General features: G+C 42.5%; 1 protein-coding gene across 15 annotated transcripts in view; it reads left to right on the forward strand.

Moving 5' to 3' along the window:
- The window catches only part of Rdl (Resistant to dieldrin), a 143,946-nt gene that overhangs the window by 99,554 nt on the left and 23,787 nt on the right, over positions 1 to 20,605 (forward strand). For 6 of the 15 annotated variants that reach the window (XM_076442570.1, XM_076442569.1, XM_076442574.1 and 3 more), the window contains exons 6-8: positions 11,762 to 11,899; positions 15,008 to 15,292; positions 18,925 to 19,073. In XM_076442570.1, the coding sequence (XP_076298685.1) occupies positions 11,762 to 11,899; positions 15,008 to 15,292; positions 18,925 to 19,073 (572 nt within the window). Of the gene's footprint in view, positions 1 to 10,441; positions 10,580 to 11,761; positions 11,900 to 15,007; positions 15,293 to 18,924; positions 19,074 to 20,605 lie in introns of all 15 variants that reach the window. The other 9 variants (XM_076442566.1, XM_076442564.1, XM_076442567.1 and 6 more) reach the window with 3 other exon arrangements.

Consider the following 20,605-nt stretch of genomic DNA (forward strand, 5'->3'; position numbering starts at 1 on the left):
AACGAAAATTTAGAAGGCGCCTTTGGTAGGTCTAAGTAAGTTATATACTTGTACAACGTTTCATCGAAATCGATCAAGGATGTGTGTGTGTGTTACGAACTATAATTGATTGAAAATAGCAAAAATCGTAAGAATCTGCAATTTAAATGAATCGCAAACCGCAAATTCATAGTTTTTTATCCGTCAATCAATTTCAATGAAACTTTGTACATATGTATGACTTACTTAGATTTACAAAATACACGTTTTAAATTTCCATGACGGGCACAGATAAAAAATTAAAAAATCGTGGTCTTTACTGTTCCCTTCGTAATTGCGACCAATAACAATTAGAAAAAAAATTATTTACACATTAGCTAGTAAACTAACCCTTCTAACGTCTCAACAAAAACTCGAGCTGCTGAGTCCAATTTTGAAAAATTTATTTGTTTTTAAAAGGTGTACGAATACTTTGCTAGCATCTCGTTCTGCTTGTTAAAAAATCAAGAACGGTCATTTTCGAGCTCCCCTTGCAAGGGACGTTACCCAAGTTGTTTTACATTTCTTACCACATAGAATATGCAGCTTTTCTGAACAATTTTACACGGGGGTTTCCTGTAGAAACCTGTTAGAATATGGAACGGTGAAACTGCAGGGACACTTCCCCGGGGAATTACTCGATCTGTTGTTCATTGAAATGAAACTTTGACTCGCGGTTCCGTCTGGCAACGTGTCAAAAATGGTCGGGAAATGTTGCGCTTAAAACTCGCTGGGATTCGCCGAGATTCGATGTGAATAATCATGTGCATACAGGTTGGGCCGGAGGAAATCGACGTGAGGAAATCGAAATGACTCCGATTAGGAGTTCGTGCTGGACGCGGTTGAGTCTCGCGGACGAATGTCCGAGATTATTGAACACGATCGATGGAAACGCGCGCACGGTTCGGCGAGCACACAGTGTGCGACCAACAAAGAGTGGCTTGACGAGAAGCGTCCGCGACAGCCGGGACAACGATCTCGATCGAGACGCTCGCTGTGTACGCAATAACCTGGCGTCGACTTGAGCACGAGACGAGTCGACGACACACGGCCGTCGCGTCGATTAGACGAGCCGCTGCGTTTAGGCTGCCTAGCGAACCAGCATAGAGAACAGAACGGTTCGTTTGTAAGCGAGAGACGGAAGGGGTGTGAACCACCCCTGGAGAACACACCCGTGTACGGTGAACACGTACAGAAAAAGCTGACCAACCACCTGTGCGGGTGTGAATGCACGCGCAATTTCTGTTCTGTGTTTCCGCGTGTTTGTGGAGCGCGTATGGCCGTGTGTATGCTGACAAAAAGAGGAGTGCCTGTATCGACGTGTCTGTATGAGCGCGTACATGGGTGAGCGTGTAAGCGTATCGTCACGAGCTCGCGCCGATTATCACTGCTGCAAATTGCACGCGAATTATTGGATGTGTGAAACCGAAAGAGGATGCCCGGATGCTCTCTTTGACTCGTTTCGACGTTCCTTCCGGGCCATTTTGTTTTGCGAAAAAAATAAAAAAAAAACAGACACGAGGGCTTCCGCCTGACGCGACGCGCCGTGTCAAATCGGACAGACTATGATGGCGGTCGCGGTCGAGCCGCATATTAATTAATAGGCCTTAAACCACCCCCGACCCCACCACCGCACCCCGTACCCCCAATCCACGTCGCACGGAGAGTCGGCGGTAAACCGGAACCGCGGCAGCTCCGTTCGTGAATTTATTTATTAATAAACCACGCGCGGTCGCGGCGATATATAACCGATTAATTCGTTAGCAGTAATTACAGCGGCGGCGCGGCGGTCTGATCGTTCGCTGGCTATTAAATCATTGTCCTTCTATGAATAAGTTCGGTAATTGTGTCGCTTAATCCGATGCCCAGCATTTCACCCCCTGTCCCCTCGCCCCCCGCCATCCGTTGTCGATAACGGCGCGCGATATTATCGATGCCGCGATACGTAAATAAATGATAAAACAGTCGATAGCCCCCGGGGGTCGCAGCAGCTAAATTACAGGCGCATCATGAAAGCTTGGCGAAGGGAGAGCCTGGTGGATGGACGGGGGTTGGACTAAACAAAAAGAGTCGTGAAACGCATCCGGTGCTCTTTGATTATACCGGGAAACAGAGATCAGGCCTCGATTGGTAATCTATACCGGGGACAATGGGGGAAAAAAAGTTTCGTCCTAACTCGCCGCGGCTAAGAGATCTATATTAAAAGTCAGTCGGTTGCAGGATCGACGGGAAGCCCGCCGGAAGTCGGACACTCGAGATATCAAAGTAACTTGACCAAGTTCGTTGATTAGTTTCGCGAAGTAGAAAGCCGGATCATGTCTCCGCCCTTAATTGCTCTGGTCTTCAAGCCGGACGGGAATTATTAGCTTCGTTAGAAATATTTCTGTCCCGATTTGTCGCGACCGGTAATCTCCCCCTCCCCCTCTATCTCTCCTCGCGGTAGTGTAATTAGTTGACTGCGGATTTTATGCATTTATAACAAAAATTGGTAAGTCCAATATGAAAAAGATTCGAGGCCAAGAGAATTTAGACACACCAATGTATTATTTTCAAGCCACTACCATTATTAAAGAAGGAAAGAACTTTTTCCTTGGCCTGTGTTTTCTAAAATTCATGCAGAAAATTTTTATTTTGCATAAGGATCCGCAGTCTAGTAATTAACAACGATTAAAACAGAACAATCATTTTTTTTTGAGATGGTGGAAGAATTAGTTTACTACCTGATGTGTAAGAAAATAGCAAAAATTGCTTTTCATAAATTGTTTAGGTTTAATGAAAATTGAAGAAATCCATTTTGTAGATTGATATCAGTCAGGTAGTCTGTTTCTGGACTTACAAGTATGCATAGGGTGATTCTATTTGTAAAAATAAATGAAAATAAACGAACAATATTTTTTTCGATTGATGCTCTATTTGGAAAAAATAGATTTTGAAAAGTCAACGAACTGGTGTCTACAAATAGTAGTGTACTGTCTGGAATAGTCCTTTTAAATCGATCAATATAGAAATGACGAAATATTTTTGTTTCTGTCTGCAAAGTAAAATCGATTAATTTACCAGTAGATACGACGAAGTTGTTTCATTTGAGGTCACGTTTCTGAGAAAATCCAATTTCCAAACTTGTCCAGCACGCTGCCGTCACGCTAAATACAATCAATAGTGGATGGCGAAATAAAAAAAACAGAAAAAACCCATAGACTGAAATATTTCGTTTGATACGTGGCTTTGAGGAAAATCGAATTTGATAAGGCAACACACAAAAATATGTTATTTCCACAAAAATGATTTTCACTTGATTTTCGTAGAATAACCATGTGCGTTTGAATATTGAAACTTCGTTTCGAATAAAAAAAAACTTCATTCACCCTATTACATAATATCACCCCATCCTCGACAATACCAGGATTTCCCATGCACATAGTTTTTAATTAATGAACGGAGCACATTCACAACCGAGCGGATTGATATCGATCTCCGAAATGAGCGCGTTATAATTAGCCCCGTTGTGTTCCTCCTCTCGCAGGATTTCGATAGCAGCCTGTCCGGGCATAATTTATTTTTATTAATATTAATTCGATTTAACCAGTCGCATCTGCGTCTGTCTAATTACGGCGCTATTACTGCGCCTTTCGTGCCGAAAAATCTTTCATTTTCCCAATAGAACGGCGATGAAAAATCGATCACGTTGCACCGGCTTGCATTGTTACCCGTAACGGCATTCGAAGAATATAGCAGATCCCGAACGATGTATTAATTAAACTCTACTAAGCGCGATTCATTGACGTCGTTATTTTTAATCTCGTTATCGGTCAACGTTACTCGCCCGTTACTGTCCGTGATTTATCGTCGACAACTTGGTCAAGCCAGTAAATTATTTCTCCGGAGGCACGGCAACAACAAAAATTGTCTCTTTGTTTTCGGCGGCGATTTATTCATCTCGCGAACGTGCAATTTGCAGTAATTCCAAACGAGACAGGTAGTGAGCTCGATCATGCAGAGATACGGTCGATCGTTGATCCACCAAAGTGGACACCGACCGACGTTTATGCAGCGTGAATGGACGCGCATGCTAATTTACATTTTTTTTTTTTTTAAATAATATACAAAAACATACAGCACATGCTCAAAAAAAGAAAAACGAGGTTGTCGAGAACGAATAGTAAGAAGAAATCATACGAGTTTCTGCATCTTCGATCGCAAATCTGCGTGACGTGAAGCGTAAATGGATCGTAAAACGTAATTTACGAGCATCCTCCGAAGGGTCTCCACTCTACCAATTTACCACTGTTGTAAACGATCACGTCGGCCTTAACGAACGTGTAATTTCTCCGCACCTGTATAACACTCGAGGCCTCGTAAGCCTCGAATCTCTTATACTTATCGGGACAGAGTAACGATGCTGATAACAGCGCATGGACTCCTTACGAATTCTATACATATACACACGGGTCTCAAATTAAACCGATGTACCTTTCATTTGTCAAAAAAAAAAAAAAAAAATGGAAAAAAGTGGGGTTTGAATCGACGGAGAAATCGCACTGTGACAATTTTGAGAAAAACCATAGACCACACGCACGGCTGTATATAACCAGCGTTTCTCGAATCGAAATGGTCGGGACGAATTGGTTCCGCTGACGAAAGTCTACGAACGTGTGCTACTTTGAACACCGTCACCACTTTGCCACTCTCACGAAACCACCACCACTACCACGATCACCACCACTGTCACCACCACGATCACCACCACCATCACCACTGGACCATCACTATCACAAGATATCAATGCCCCCAAAACCCCTCCCTCTTTTTAATAAAAAAAAAAAAGCCTCCGACATATAGCACTGAGCCTCGTGTCCGGGGACGTAGTATGGGCCGACGACGGCCAGCCCCGAAGGAGGCTAAAACACAGAAAATGACGTGTCGACTACGATGCGACCGAATTAAACCGCATTGTGCATCTAGCCCAGCGCATGTAAGAACGAAAACGACTGCAGCATTTAACCACGACGTGACGCCGTGGCCCCATTCGGTATGCCTATGGTTATTTCTTGGTTATGGTATCTGACTCTGAGACCGATTATGTATCCGCAACTTCATTTTACCCCCACTTCTCCCTCCGACCCTGACTACTTGTTTCGTTTTCGTTTTCTTTTTCTTCGAAGTATGCTAGATCATTCGTAGATATTGGTATACCTTAGATGACAGTCGGCATGTGTTTCGCACGAGTATTATACATACATCATTATGATTTTTGCTCCGCTCTAGCCAGGACCGAATTTCTATCGCGAATCCTGAATGTTTGATACATCGACTTACAACAACAATTAAGCTTACGGACATTTTGTGGACGCGCTGGTTCGTTCAGTATGCCAGATAGCTTCTGATGTAAATAGCTTTGTTCGCAAAAAAATATGAATAACATGTGTATAAAAGTGAACGAAATTTGTTATTATGATAGTAACAAATTTTGTACACTTTTTATGATGGATTCGACAAATGTAAAATGTTTTTAAAGTTTCTGTAAAAAAAGTGTCATAAATATCGTCATTTTTCGTATCGATCGATCAACGACCATAAAATGTGCGTAACCTCCGTGCATTTTTGTTTAAACATTTGGGATCTAGTGGATGTACCTTTGGAATCGACTAAAATCGCGATTCAACTATTATATTAACAGTTACGGAAGAGAGTAACTTTCGTACTTATTGTTTCGTAGGTGTATTTACATATCAGAACATGTTCGCTCCTATGTGCAACATGATTTGAATATGTTTCAATCATTATTTGATTGTTTTCGAATTTTGTTATTACATTATGTAAACGTTAGTTAATGATTCGCTGCTAGTTTCGTAATTAGATAAAATTCAAGTATAGACTCGAATATCTGAAAAAATCAATGATGACCTTGGAATTTCTTGTGATTAAAACCAAGAGTGATGTTTCCTTCTTCTTTTTAATAGAGAAAAATTCTAATTTCACGTCTCGAAATTGAAGCTTTACGAACGCACAAGTTCTCCAATATGGCCGGGAGTGAACATGTTAACACGTCGAGTACCGCGTCAGTCATTCGGCTTACCTGCCATGTGTACACGAAACAAAACTTTCTGTATTCGGTTTAGTAGCTCTTAAGCACTCTTCTCCGGTTCGATGTTGAAGTGAAACGCGGGGGAGAAAGAAAATGGAACTGTGAAGAACTTGGGAGCAGAGATACAACCCGGCAGCAGTAGGGTCATCGATTTCAAGCAGCTTGTTTGTGGTGAGTCTAGGAGGAAAATGAAGGGATGTCTCTCAGAATTTGTGCTAATACGTGATGACAATCGTTTCTATTTTAGAAATTAAAATTTAATCTTTGAAACAAAAGCATTTTAATTAGAAGCTTCTGTATTTATATTTTCCAAATGATGGCTGTAAATTTTTCTTCGCATTTTTTTTTTTTTTTTGAATTAGCACAAATTTCGAATAGACATTTCTTTATTATTATTCTAGATTTACGAAAGACCAAATTGAAAATAGTTACAGCTTCTCCAATGTCTTTTCGGTTGTCGGAGATTCAGAAAAAGTTCAAATCATTCTTCAGGTTCCCATTAAAACGTCGATACTAATCCAACAGCTCCCATTTCGCATACACACAGGATCGAGAACGTATATGCACACTCAATGTTTTTGTAATCAGTTCGTATAAAAAAGACGACCATGTTGCAATCTAAATTCTGTGGTATTTCATCACACATTCAGAACTAAACATAGTTTGCCATTCCAAAAAAGTGTTAAATGAACGAACTTCGAAACCATTTTTCGTATGTCTGTGTAACCTAGAAAAGGTAAAAAATTTTCCCGATAATCCAATATTTGAACGCTCGGTCGATACACGGTGACCAAACATTTCATAGCTGAACGATATAAGAAAAATAACCAAAACTCTTTATTTGCTTATGAAACAATTTAGCTTCAAAAAATTATTGAATTTAATGTAGTTTTTCGAAAATTCATTATGTCAATTTGAACCTTGTCTCTCTGTTCTTACCATTAAGTAATGCTTGATCGAGAAATTGGAATATATTTTCAACTACAACTCATTTTTCTGAAATTATAAATCGATAGATACTGCTTGTGCGTCCAATGTGAAATACTTAAAAATATAGATTACATACAACTTTTTTATACGCACACGCAGAAAGAGCTCGGTGTATACGAATACTTTTGTAACCTACTGGAAAAAATTTGCACACGTTTGAACAATTTCGAGCAAAGTATTTGGACATTTTGTGAACTAGTGGGTGTTATACAATAATAAACTGGACATATTTAACTTAACTGTAGATGCCGGTCTATCTGCTCACTTACATTTAGTGGAAAGAAAAATACGTATGCTCTCAATCTTTTCGATTGGGACACGAACAAATCGATCAACGTTCACGAAATGAGCAAAAAACCTTTGCATCTGACTCATTTATCAGACGCGCGCGTACATTTGCGGCCGAGTGCAAGAGATCCAGCCGCAGAGTGAGTCCAGCGAATCGCTCGTTGATGTCGACATTGAATTCGATCCGGTGCAGAATATATTAGCTTGCTATAGTACATTGTACGCGACGCACATCGCCGCGAGTCTACTTATGCCCGGGAAATAAAGAAACTTCCGAAAAGGAAGAAGTTGAGTTCCGTGTTCAGAATTCGTGTCACTGGTGAAGCACAAAGCATGCGGCATGACGTATAAAATTACGTGGCTCGTAGCATGCGATTGTATACGCTGATGCATGCCCGTGTATACATACATATGTATCTGGCCTGCGTGCGTATGTGTGTGTGTGTTCTGCGCGCCTGTGTAATAATGTATGACGCGCGTTTGCGCGTATATCCACCGTCTACTTTTCTCCACATCCCGCACCGTCACCGCATGCCGAGGCACAGAACTTTTTTTCTTCGCTTCTCCATATATCTACTTATACACTTTCCACTTATCGTCTTATACCTTAAAACTTTGCTACCACCACCCCCACACCACCACCACGATATATATATATATATATATCCCCCGTTACTCTGTTAATGTTGCCGCAAAACCTTCCATTCTACTGTATTCAACGGCCAATACTCGAACTCTCCTCCACCCACGAGACCTACCCCCATCCCCTATTTTCTTCCGCACCCCCTTCGAACTATCCCCCAGTAATGCTTAAACGTTGAGCCCCAGTCCAGGACATCTTTATCGAAACGTTCGCGACTGTATCAGTCTCTATACAATACGCCGCACGCGCCAGAACGTAGCCGCGATCATCGGCGAAAGAACAGAGACCGAAAATTGTGAAGAAAAGAGTATTGTCTCCTTGCCCCCGGAAGTTCGCCCAACCGCGCGTCAGAATCGCGATGATTAATTTCCGCGCCCTCGACGGTCCTTCTTTTTCCAAGAGTCCAATGGTTCTCGAACGTTCTATACAGGTACCAGATCACGTTTAGCTTTCATTGTTACCAACGGAATTTTCTCGTTCCATTTCTCACCAGTGGAATATATTCGAATATAGTGTATAGTGTCGAATATAGAATTGGAATATAGTCCATTTTTATGTAAATTTTAGTTAAGACTTAGGTTAAGATTTTATGTCAAGATTTTTTGTCATATCTTCTTTTTGTTATATCAGTTATACTGTCAAAACTGTACACATTTGTATAAAAAGACCTCGGTCCGTATATAATAATAATAATAATAATAATATTTAATCGAGTATCCCTGCGTATCTTAGACGAATAAATCTGAACATTTTTATATTGTTGCTCCATTGATTGTTTTTGTTCGGTGCAGTAATAATAAATTCGAAATAATGCATGTACTTTACGTTGAGGGGGTATTATCTGTTACAGGCGTCGATTTGAAGCGATTTTTTGCTGCGGGACTCGTACAATAATTTAAACAATACGCTGTGTCATAGCCAAGCATGTATATGTATAACATTTTAAAACACTCGAGCTATAATCACATTTTTGATCTCATATATTGTCTAAAATTGATGGAATACCCCTTTAGTTATTACAATTAAAAAATTTCATTATACACACAGGATACAATTCCAAGCATGTATATGTATAACGTATTAAAACACTCTAGCTATAATCACCTAACCATTGTTGATCTCATAAATTGTCTAAAATTGAAGGAATACCCCCTAAATTATTGCAATTCAAAAATTTAATCATATAAACAGGATCCAATTCTAATACAAATATTTGTCTGATATTTTCGGAAAAAACGAACAATCGGAGCAACATTCTCTCGAACTTGCATCTATATGGAACCGGTAATGACGTTCTCAAAATTTGACATTTAACCAAAAAAGAAAGAAAGAAAAGAAAAATAGAGAGAACAGCCAGATCACGGAACAATAGTAATAACGAAAATTCAGGAATCGGCAGGACGCGGAATCGCGAACATTGTGTAGATAAATCTGTCGGGGGTCCGGGTCGTGAGGCATTTCACCGGCGCGGAATTACGGCGTGGCATTTGCCAGGCGAAAATGAGCAATCGGAACGGGGCGATAGTATTTCCGTGTTCCAAAAACAAAAGCAGTTAATCTCGAATACTCGGTCGTGGATCGCTTAATCCACATTTCGCCGATGTTCGCGCAATGTGGCTGGCACCGCGATGGAATGCCACTTTGGTGCCTGGAATGCGGTGTAACGATCGTAATCACCTAAGATTCAGTTACGGAGGAATGTTTCTCGTGGCGGTATGTGTGCGCTCGAGGCCGCGGCGAGAAATTAGAGGAACATAAATAGGTGCGAATTCCGATCAATCGCGGAAAATTCGACGTCCAAGTCACGCGCGAGATCCTCTCAAGGCTGGTCAAACACCGATCGATAGTCTTTTATTTCTGGAAGGAAAAATATTTGTCGCCGTTGCCTCGATCGTCGACACTTTCACGAAAGAATTACAGACGCGTGGCAAGCAACCAATCCAAACAATAACATAATCGTAGAACGATGACAGAGTCCGAGGAAAGCTTGTCGCGCGTCTGTAACGAAGAATCAAAACGCTGCGCACACGCAACCAGCCGAAGTGTCATCGAGTTCGATCGAAACTTGGTCACTCCGGCTAGCGAGCAATTACAACGCCTAGCTCGAACATGCCAACAAATTTTGCAGCTCGAGATTGCACTCCAAGCCGCGGCCATTTTCCTATAAGGTAGACACAGCGAAGCAGAGTCTCTCCTCGGAAAATGGGGCGGTTCAGAGTGCTCCCGGTAATATTTTTGCTTTTTTGTCTACAATTTGTCCACTATCTACCCCGTCTCCCCCACCGTCACCCCTTCAACCCAAATTCGGAGTATACCCCGTTCGTCCCCCCGAAATCCGCCCGATCCAAACACAAAACTTGAGTGTCTAATTATTGTATGTTAGAGCGAAGATATTTGTGTTCTTGTTCTCCCGGCAGTTGGATACACAATGCGCGATATTCGGTACAAATGGAACGCCGGCCTACAGTCGGTCGGCATCTCGAACGAGGTGGAACTACCGCAGTTTCGCGTGCTCGGTCACAGGCAACGACATTCAACCATACACCTATCTACAGGTAGATATCCCCCTCTTATTAGTTCTTCCTTCTGAACTTCGTCCAGAGGCTCGCGTAGAATGGTTCAATGATCGACGTGTAAGCTGTAAGCTGATGTTCACACGCGTGTCCACCCCCACACCGTCGAAAACAATTTTTCGATATATTTCTCGAATCATTTCTCCGTTCTACTTTTCGTTTCAATGGTTCTTCCGTTCTTTCTGTTCTTTCTTGTTATGATCTGTTTCGTTGTCAATATTTTCTGTTCCCAAATTTAAACTCGCACCGTTATGCACCGTATTTACGTCACCACCGTGTTGCCCAACCTGCGAACACGTTCGATGATCCCCGATCAAAGAAGAACTTGCCCGCACGAAATCGTTCCCGTTGCTATGATTCACTCGACCAAATCGACCGATCGACCTCATCGATTTTAATCCGCCAGAACGGAAGGACGAAGGACGTTGTAACTCCCAAGTCATACGAATCCATCGCTTATATCCCGTTTCGGTCCTCTATCATGACCCGGGGTCGACGAGGTACTATTCGCGAACGGTTCGAGTCCGGATTACATTAATAAATTGTTCGACGAATCCTTCGATACCTGGACGAACAGTACCGAGTGGATCCCCGGCTCCTGCCATCCACAACATCAGATCAAACCGACACGACGGGCTCTCAGGGAAACGGTAATCCGTCTGTCAGAGAAACCGGTTGTGGTGCGCGACCGGATCGCACTGGCGAAAGTGAAGGCGAAACGAAAAGAGAGGAGGCAAAAAAAAAGGCGAATATAAACACCGCTCGCACGTCCTCTATCGTTCGATCTTTGGTCTGGGTCATCGTCCCCCCGCCTTTAAGGGATGAATACGACACCGGTGGTCTCACGATAAAGAGAATAAACGAGGGACAGACAGAAATTTAACGAACAGAAACGAAGGGAGAGATATGAGAGACGAGAGAGAGAGCGAGAGAGCGAGAGAGAGAGAGAAATGGAACGAAAGCGATTGAAAGAGAATGAAAGAGAAACGATATATAGAATTGAAAGGAATCGAAAGAAAGAGAGCGGACTATTATAGAATATATGTTTGGGGTGTTTGAAAACGGGGGTGCGAGGTAAGTGGAGGCCCCCTCGGAGCTGAAACGCGTTTTGAGGGCTTCCGCGAAGGTACGTACCAACCGCGGGGGGTCTCTCTATTTTTTCAGTCGGATACACCATGAGGGACATCCGGTACAAGTGGAACGAGGGCCCGAACAGCGTCGGTGTCAGCAACGAGGTCTCCCTCCCTCAGTTCAAGGTCCTTGGTCACCGTCAACGAGCCATGGAGATTAGTCTAACTACCGGTAACGTATGAATAGAACCCCACCCCCAACCAACAAACCGAAAAAATAATAATATATATATAAAAAAAAGATATATATAAATAATAATACAACCCTCGCTTTTAACGGTATGGGTAAGGTGGAGAGACACGTGAGCGCTATCCGATGTCCGCAGCCGCGATGTCGCCTCGTAAGGACGTGTGTTAACCACGTCCAGTAATCGTCGATCGATCGATCAGTATCTCTCTCTTTCTCGCGATCTCGTCGTCCGCGCGGACATACGAGGCTGGTGGATGTTACCGAGCGATTAGGCACGATGTCGTCGCTTGATTCCACAACACATTGGTCCTTGTTGGAACGCGGGCGAACGTATCACGCGGCCTCCCCATTGTCTTCGATTGTACCATTGAATCCGTGTTACATAAATCATCATCGTTTGTCTGCTGTGTACTTGTTCGTCTGCTCGCGCGCAAAAGGCTGAATCCATTGCTTTCGCAAGATAAAAAAAAAATAAACGAGAGACGTGATGCACGGATACGTCACGGTGACGAACCTTCAGGTAACGCTATGTTGTCCGAGAATGCTATCCTTACATCAATATAGACATGTGTAGAAATTAGGTCTCTGTGTAAACCCTTTCGATACGTAAGCCATTCGCCTCGTCGCTCTTGGGATACTTGAAAATTTGAAGATACGTATATGTATGTACAGGGTGAGTCACGAAAAAACGAAACAGCTCGAATTTCTTTGTCGGTATGAAGGATAAACGAATGTTTCGTGAAAAGTGAAACGAGCCGGTTCGAAGGTGGCGATATGAGATGATATCAACAAGTATTTTTCGTCATTTCAAGGTAATCAGTGTTTTTTTTGTAAATGGCACCATATATTTTTAACCTCGTATAGTGTTGGAGCTGATGTCAAGACCAGTTCGATGATGTGATACACTATGACCTTCAAATGACCTTGAACACAAACATTTAAACGTTTAATCATTCTTTCTTGCATGTTCTGTGGTGTCGTCGGTTTATCACGATATACATCGTTTTTTGAGTGTTCTCCACAACAAACAATCCAAGAGGAGTTATAGGAGAGTATGTGTTCATTACGTCCTATACAGCGATTTACAGATTTATTATTCAGAAATTGTCTTACAGCCATCTCGTGTAGGTACCACATTACTCGACGAATATCTAAAGGAATATCTTCTAAATATATGGGCACAATGTTTCTTCTAAAAACGTAAGTTTGTTGACGATCTTGTTTTGGGTACGCTTAGAGATCACCTTCCATTAACGGTACGTATACGTGTTATGAGACCTAACGGCTTAAGAAATTAAATTTCCCTTAATCAAACAGAGTAGTCGAGCTACAAAAATATATATAAGATAACCTTGAAATGACGAAAAGAAATGTTAATTACAAGATCTGTCGATATCATCGTATTGCCCCTTTTTTTTAAAACTTTCGTTTATCCTTCATGCCAACAGAGGCATTCAGGTGTTCTGTTATTTTTCGTGATTCGCCTTGTACATGTATATCTACATGCATATGTATATATGTATTCATATATGTATATGTATACATACATCAGCAGCATCGTTAACAGTATTAGCCTATCTGCATCAACAGCTAGTAGTTAGACGCTTTTCAGTGAAACCTGTATTACTGGCTGAGCATAAATTCGACATTTTGCCGTGTAATGAACGAAACTAAATATTTCCACCGTGCCTAGAATAGCCACTAATAATTCATGACAGGAGGATGAAGGCCTATTTAGGCTTGGCCTACTCAGAATGTAGACGGAGCTGCTGACCGTGTGTTTACACTCTGAATGGCAGAAGCCTAAATTACTCCGCCAACAGGAATCACCGGGTGAATAGTGCACGTGCAACACACGGAGCATCATCCGAGAATCCAAACTCTGTATAATCGTTAATGAGGAATTACAGTTGCAACCGAACAGCAGTGGCTAGAACTCGCCGTCCCGAAACTTGAAGACACCGAGAATCTTTCACCACGATTTGACAATTGTGGTTTTACTGTTCGAGATTCCTTTTTTTTTTTTAGAGAGAGATTATCTGACACACTGTATGATCGAGGTATATTTTTGAACTGTGTAGGAATGGTTCGAATAGTCTTGGTAAACGTCGTCTCGCTCAAGTAGGAAATGTCTGCTGGGAGACTCTGCTGCTGCACGAAATTTCCATAGATTTCATTATCGACACACGAGAGGCGTTTGTCGAAGGTAAACATCATTTGTAAAGGTGCCGCGAGTCATTTTGCTCCGATCGTGACTCCTCGGCTCGCGTTCTCGTCGATGCTCGAATTTCGAAGCGAACACGATGCTCCCGCCCGTTCACCGAGCAGTAATCAGAGCTACAAATAAATCCCATTTTCCGACGGGCGACGGTTCTTCAAGCGATCAAGGCGAACTGTAAATTGGCCCGATCTCGCTCGACGAGACTCCGCTGGAAGCGACGAGCAACTAGATTTTCCATCCCCCCCCCCATCGATTCCTCGTTCTCGAGCCCCAGTACGGCGCGGTGGCGTTCTCTTCATCTGTGCCTGGTCGCAAATCTCCCCCCGTCGCACATACTCTCGCAGAGATATACTTCCGATCCGTGTGTGTACACTCGCATATGTACGAGCACCGAAGGTTTCATCGACAGCACGAACTTTGCATAACATCTCGCCAGCTCTCGTGCGTCGTGTGTGTTCGTCCCGCGCGCAGAACCGAAAAGAAAAAAAAAAATAAACGGTGAGAGGGAAAGAGAGAGACAGGAAGGTAGAGGGAGAGTCGCTTGCGAGCCAACAAGTCCGCTTTTCCTGGCCTAGACAAGGCCGGTGAGAGCCGGCGAAAAAGAGAATGTTGAACAAAAATATATAATACACATCATCGGAGAAAGAGAGAGATATCATAGGAGGGAAGTAAAAAGAAAAAGTATATATATATATATGATATATATATTATATATGTATTGAATATGTTATATTATATATATTATATATATGTATGTATGTATGTGAATATACAAAGAAAGGGCAGAGAGAAAGAGAGAGAGACATTAAAGAGACATTTCATGGCGCCTCTCCGTCCCCCTGTCCTAACTGTCGATCTTTTAATCGTAGGAAATTATTCGCGGCTGGCCTGCGAGATCCAGTTCGTACGGTCGATGGGCTACTACCTGATTCAAATCTACATTCCCTCGGGCTTGATCGTCATAATCTCATGGGTGAGCTTTTGGCTGAACCGAAACGCGACCCCCGCTCGGGTGGCCCTCGGAGTAACCACTGTGCTCACCATGACCACTCTAATGTCCTCGACGAACGCGGCGTTACCGAAAATCTCCTACGTGAAGTCCATCGACGTCTATTTGGGAACCTGTTTCGTCATGGTGTTCGCCTCGTTGCTCGGTGAGTACCGCTGTGTACTCTTCCACGCGTGACACTCGCACACCCCGTGCTCGACCAGAAAATACCTTTCTTCGCTGGCATCGTCGACTGCTATCCCTGGCAATGAGTGTTCGATCGAAGAAACCCAAGCGTCATAATGATTATTCCCATGTTAGACATGGAAATATTTTCATTAATGGTGAAATGCAATGACCGGTCGTCGAGTATACACACTGATATGTGAATGAATATGTTTGTTCAGATTAAGAAATAGAATAGCAAAACTTACCCCTCCGACGTGGCGCGGAGTCCGGCTCTATTTTCACCCGGACTATCCAAATCCTTGACTCGATCGCTCGGCTACGAATTCATTAAATGAACAACCACAGAGTTCGAAACAATAGAGAAATTAACGAGCCTGCTCAGAAATATGTTCTGAAAAGTGAATAAATAAACCAGTGAATGGCCTGGGACATCATCAATCATATATTCGCAAGAATGGTTCGTCGTTCAACGGTTAACTGCTTGTTTTTCATCATTTCCAGATACTCTATTATATTCGATTTCTTGAATGAACAGATATATGATATTATTTTCCATGTTTAATATGTGTGAAAATAATTTATTCAGCAGCTGACGATTTTGATTCAACACTTTTTGCCAGGGATAGTCCAGCCAAGTCTTCACGCGCGACTAAACGTCGGCTTTAATTGCGAATTCATTCTTTCCCGTACGAAAACGAGCGAAATCTACTGGTGAAGTCGCACGATTCTACCGCTTCAAGTTACTCGCATTCCCTTTGTTATAGTCGAAACTGTTTCTAACAAAATTGCTTAACACGTTCACGATCACAAGCATCAATCTTAAGATCTTATTGTAACTAAACAACTACATAGATAGCAACAGGCGGAGAGCGTTCCGAGCAGAGTCGCCTGATAAGGGGAGGGAGTACAAGTTGAGGGGAAGATTTACCCTCTCCCTGTCAGTACCGGATTAGTCACGTGACCGTCTGACGGCTCTGGTCCCGATTAACGTTTCTACGATTGTTGTCCATTCTTAATACAGTAAATCCTCTATAGTCGCAAAAGTCTCGGGGAGGTTCGTTTGCAAAGTTCGTAGACGGACACTATTTTTTTGAGCTTCAAGGACCGAGGCGGACGCAAAGAAGGACAGCGCGCGTGAAGAGAGACCGCGCGCGGCCGAAGCGGCTGCAACTCTCAGTCTCTTTCTTTCCCATACGCTGTCCTTCCTTGCGTCCGAAACTTTCATCGTCAATTAACACGTTCACGCCGACGCCTGCCATTTGTGTTTCTCGCGTGAGCCAACGGTGGTACACGCCGGCGTGAATGTTTTAAACCAGTAAATACAGTTGTAGTTATATCGTGTTTGGTCCTATTTTAATCAGAAAAATGCTACAAATATATCGGTGAAAGTTTCATAAAAAAATAAGTAATAATAAAAGAGATTAAATATTGGTGTTACATAGTGAGGACGTACTCCGCGTCGCATTAGTAGTGGTTCACACCGATATACCCGAGCCGAGATCAGATTACTACAGTGGAGGGCATATCTTTTTTGCATTCATCGTGTACGACCTTTTTGCGAGGATTTACTGTAGTTTTAATTTTTGGAAATATGATGTAACATATAAATTCTTCCGATGCGTAAATATTTACTGTTTCGTATTTCACTTGCTTTTGCAACACCCGCAGTCTAATTATAACGGAAGCCGCGCCGCACGACTTTTGCAAACGTGTTTCATATACCAAACGGTTTACAGTTAATTTGAGGTGATAGAGTCGACTGACACACCTTGTATGTGTTCTTGGTTGGATGTTGAACAAGGTATAGCGAACTGGTGAAATTACCATCCTGCAGTGCGGCATCATTGATGAAGCGAGATCTAACCAGGCCTTACTCTGGACTCCAAAGGGCTCAAGCGTGTATACATGTCAGCCTATATTAGGATTCAGTGCAATTAACAGAACACGCAATGAGACCAGCAGAAATAACCTTCGTGTAGTATTCGCTTCTGTACGTGTGTCTCTTCGAAATTTTTCAAGGTGTTAAACGTGTGTGCCGAAATGTTTTTCTCCGGGCGAAAATTTGACGAGCTCGTTACACCTTGTCCAGTTGGTAACAATACTCGGCCAAAATGTATTTCACTCGCTTTCGCATGGAAAAAAATGAATTCGCGGCTACAGTTGATAGTTGGTCGCACGCGAAGACTTGGTTCGCCTAGGGACTACAAAATGGATGAGGCGTCACTCCGTATTTCGAAATTTTTATAGTAATGATATTAACAGTCATTCGCCTTCATGGTGCAAACAGTCGTTGAAACAACAAAAGGGAAGCAATAGGGATAGCATTGATGCTTACAAACTATTGTATGTAATTGTCCACTCCATGGACCAATTGTGGACGATTAATCAGGGTAATGATGGTGTGAATGGACGTGACTCGGCGCGTTTTAACGGCGTTGTTATTAAATCTAACCCTGGTGATTTACCTTACATTCGATAATGTGTGATGCAGGTATTCGAATGAGATGTATATTGTCTCGTTGCATCGTGTATGTCATCATTCCTGCTGTTTTCAGTATTTCAGACCCCCTGTGAAATCTGCTGGCAATTCAACGTTTCAATCGACCGCTTCGTTTCGTTGTTAACCATTTCTTTTCTTTTTTTCGTGAGCGCGCGTTCCCGATTCATTTTTCATTTATTCAAAACAGCATGGAAGCTGACACACCTCGTTCTTTATCATTTTTTATTCCTTTCTCAAGAGACAATAAGGGTGCATCGAGAATTATGTAGACCCGAAATACTCTTGTACTCTTCTTTACTTTTTCACAAAATATTTCCTCGCAATTTTCACATGTAAAAGTCACTTTTTGTTATCCTATTTTCTCGAGAATTTCATAGTGATTCGGAGACACTAAATGCAGCATGAACAGCAACATACACGACACAACGAAACAATGTATCGCATATAAGAATTTAAAAATAAGGAATGACTACCTTCCCATCCTGTATAAGTGTTATCTTCAGGTTTCATTGACAAAATCTGTTTTTAGCACAGGTACAAAGTTAACACTGTAATCCTGACTAAGCGAAGAACACACATCTCACTCAATAAATACAGTTGGTAAACGTACATACATACAATTAGTCGCAAAAGTCTGCATACGTAAAATTTGAAACAAAGGAATAAAGGTTTTTCCAAGAGAAAGATTTCAAATAAACTTAAAGAAAAAAAAAATGAAAACAGAAACATATAAAAATCTATAACATTTAAACGTATTAAAGAAATACAAAATCGTGTACATCTGTTTGCCAAACACAGAGTGATTACTGTATATTTATGTTAAGAAAAGTATGAGTGTTCATGAACCTTCTCTGTCGAATTCGAAGGTCGATGAATAGTCGCGCAAAATCTTCACCTCTCTTTAATTTTGAGATTCAATAGGAGTATGTGGACTCTCGTGACCGGCTATACGTTTATTCTTTGGTAAAAGGATCAGAGTCTGATCCTCCTCGTCGCAAAAAAGGATGAATTCATTCAGTGGCACAGAAACGGCGACATTGCCTCCTCGCTGCGTCATTGTTCCAGCCTTGTCATATCTCATTATTTGCGTGGGTTCTCTGACTTCGCAGAATACGCCACGGTGGGCTACATGGCAAAGAGGATCCAAATGAGGAAGAATCGCTTCCAAAAAATAGCAGAAAGTATGAAGGCGGCGAGAGAGAATCCAGGACCGCCCGGAGTACCCGGTGATCACGGAGACCACGCGCCTAAGCAAACTGTGAGTAACATCGGCCAACCTGTCACATCCCTTTTGTCTTTCTTTCCAATTAGAATCTTTCTGTTGCCGTCGACATGATCACACATTTGCGCCTTTCGCTATGTAGGCCGATGAAATTTCGACGGTTCTCACAGACCCGGTAGAAGTTCACCGTTACCCAGGCGAATCGATGCTGTTACTTTGCCTCTTCATCGATCGATTCTTTTGATTCATGTTTGCCATCTAGGAGGAGGTACCGAACGAACACGAGACCGTGCCTGTTAAATGCAAATCCGCGACGATGTACGAAAAAAAGTCTCGCTCGCTTTTCTTGCTACATTTCATGAATTCCTCCCTTTCCGAGCTTGCCCGTACCCAATAGCCTGTCACGAAAAGCTTTAACCGCGGAATGGCTTTTTAACCGAGGTTCAAATATTCGATTCCAACAGATTTTTTGCTTCAAACATTTACAGTAGAACCTCGTTCGTTGCACACCAGTGACTCCCTCCATGTTCTGTTAGAAGTTCTGCAACACTTACAGTGGTCTGGGTGGCCGATCCAGCAGTTCATTGAGATAACGATGTAGATCGTTGGATTCGTTTTGAAATTAGTAAATTTTTCGATCGACAAATTTCATTAGTATTCAATAATGATGTAGATGCATTAAATACCGATATGAGACAAGTCTTTATTTACTAAATCAACTGCTAGATCGGGAACCCGGATTACTGTGAGACGCTTCACCCTACCCCTGGGTATCATGTGAGCCCCACTGAGAACCACTCAACTTTGTCCTTCAGACATTTGACGTATCTTTAAAAAGAACAAAGATATTTGAGGTGGCAACGTTAGGTTACTCGCTCGCAGTCACGCGAGGCAAAGCACAGTAGAGGGAATACGAAATAGTTGATAGTGGGGGTGCGGTACACTGGTAGTGGGAGTCGTGAAGTGACAGTGAGGAAGAAGTTGCATTTTCGGCAAGTCCCATTCCGTGCAACCAGCGAGGTTCTACTGTGCCATCCGAATTGTAAACACTCGACTACTCTCCTACCATCAAGAAGCAAAGATAAGTGCAATTACGCCGTATTTGTCGCGAGGAAAATTGAACAAAAATTTCTGATTCCAACGGGAAGCGAACGCGTCTCGTATTCTGCGGTATCTCCTCGTTGCTGCTATTTTTTAGACTACTCCCTCGCTCCACCCCCGTCCTCTCGAGCCATCGTTCAATGGCCATACACCACCAATTCACCGCGAAGTTGGCCGCGATCTCGCGTTCGAGATCCCCGGTTCAAACCTTCTCTGCCCGAAAATATTGTTTTTTCCTCTCACTCGAGAAACAAAGAAATAAAAAAAAATATATATGAACGAATCGCGGAAAGGTCAAAAGCTAAAAGGTTCGGTGAAATGAATTTCCATTCGGAGACGGGTCTCGCGCACGGGAACGAAGCGATGCACTATAAATTTTCTTTTAATCTCGGGGATTGTGAAACGGGTACGGAAAATATGAAAGGGGGGGCGTGGATGCGACAGGGGGTGAAGAGAAGAAGGTCGGG

This window comes from Lasioglossum baleicum, chromosome 18 (genome assembly GCF_051020765.1).
Source record: "Lasioglossum baleicum chromosome 18, iyLasBale1, whole genome shotgun sequence".
Taxonomy (NCBI): domain Eukaryota; kingdom Metazoa; phylum Arthropoda; class Insecta; order Hymenoptera; family Halictidae; genus Lasioglossum; species Lasioglossum baleicum.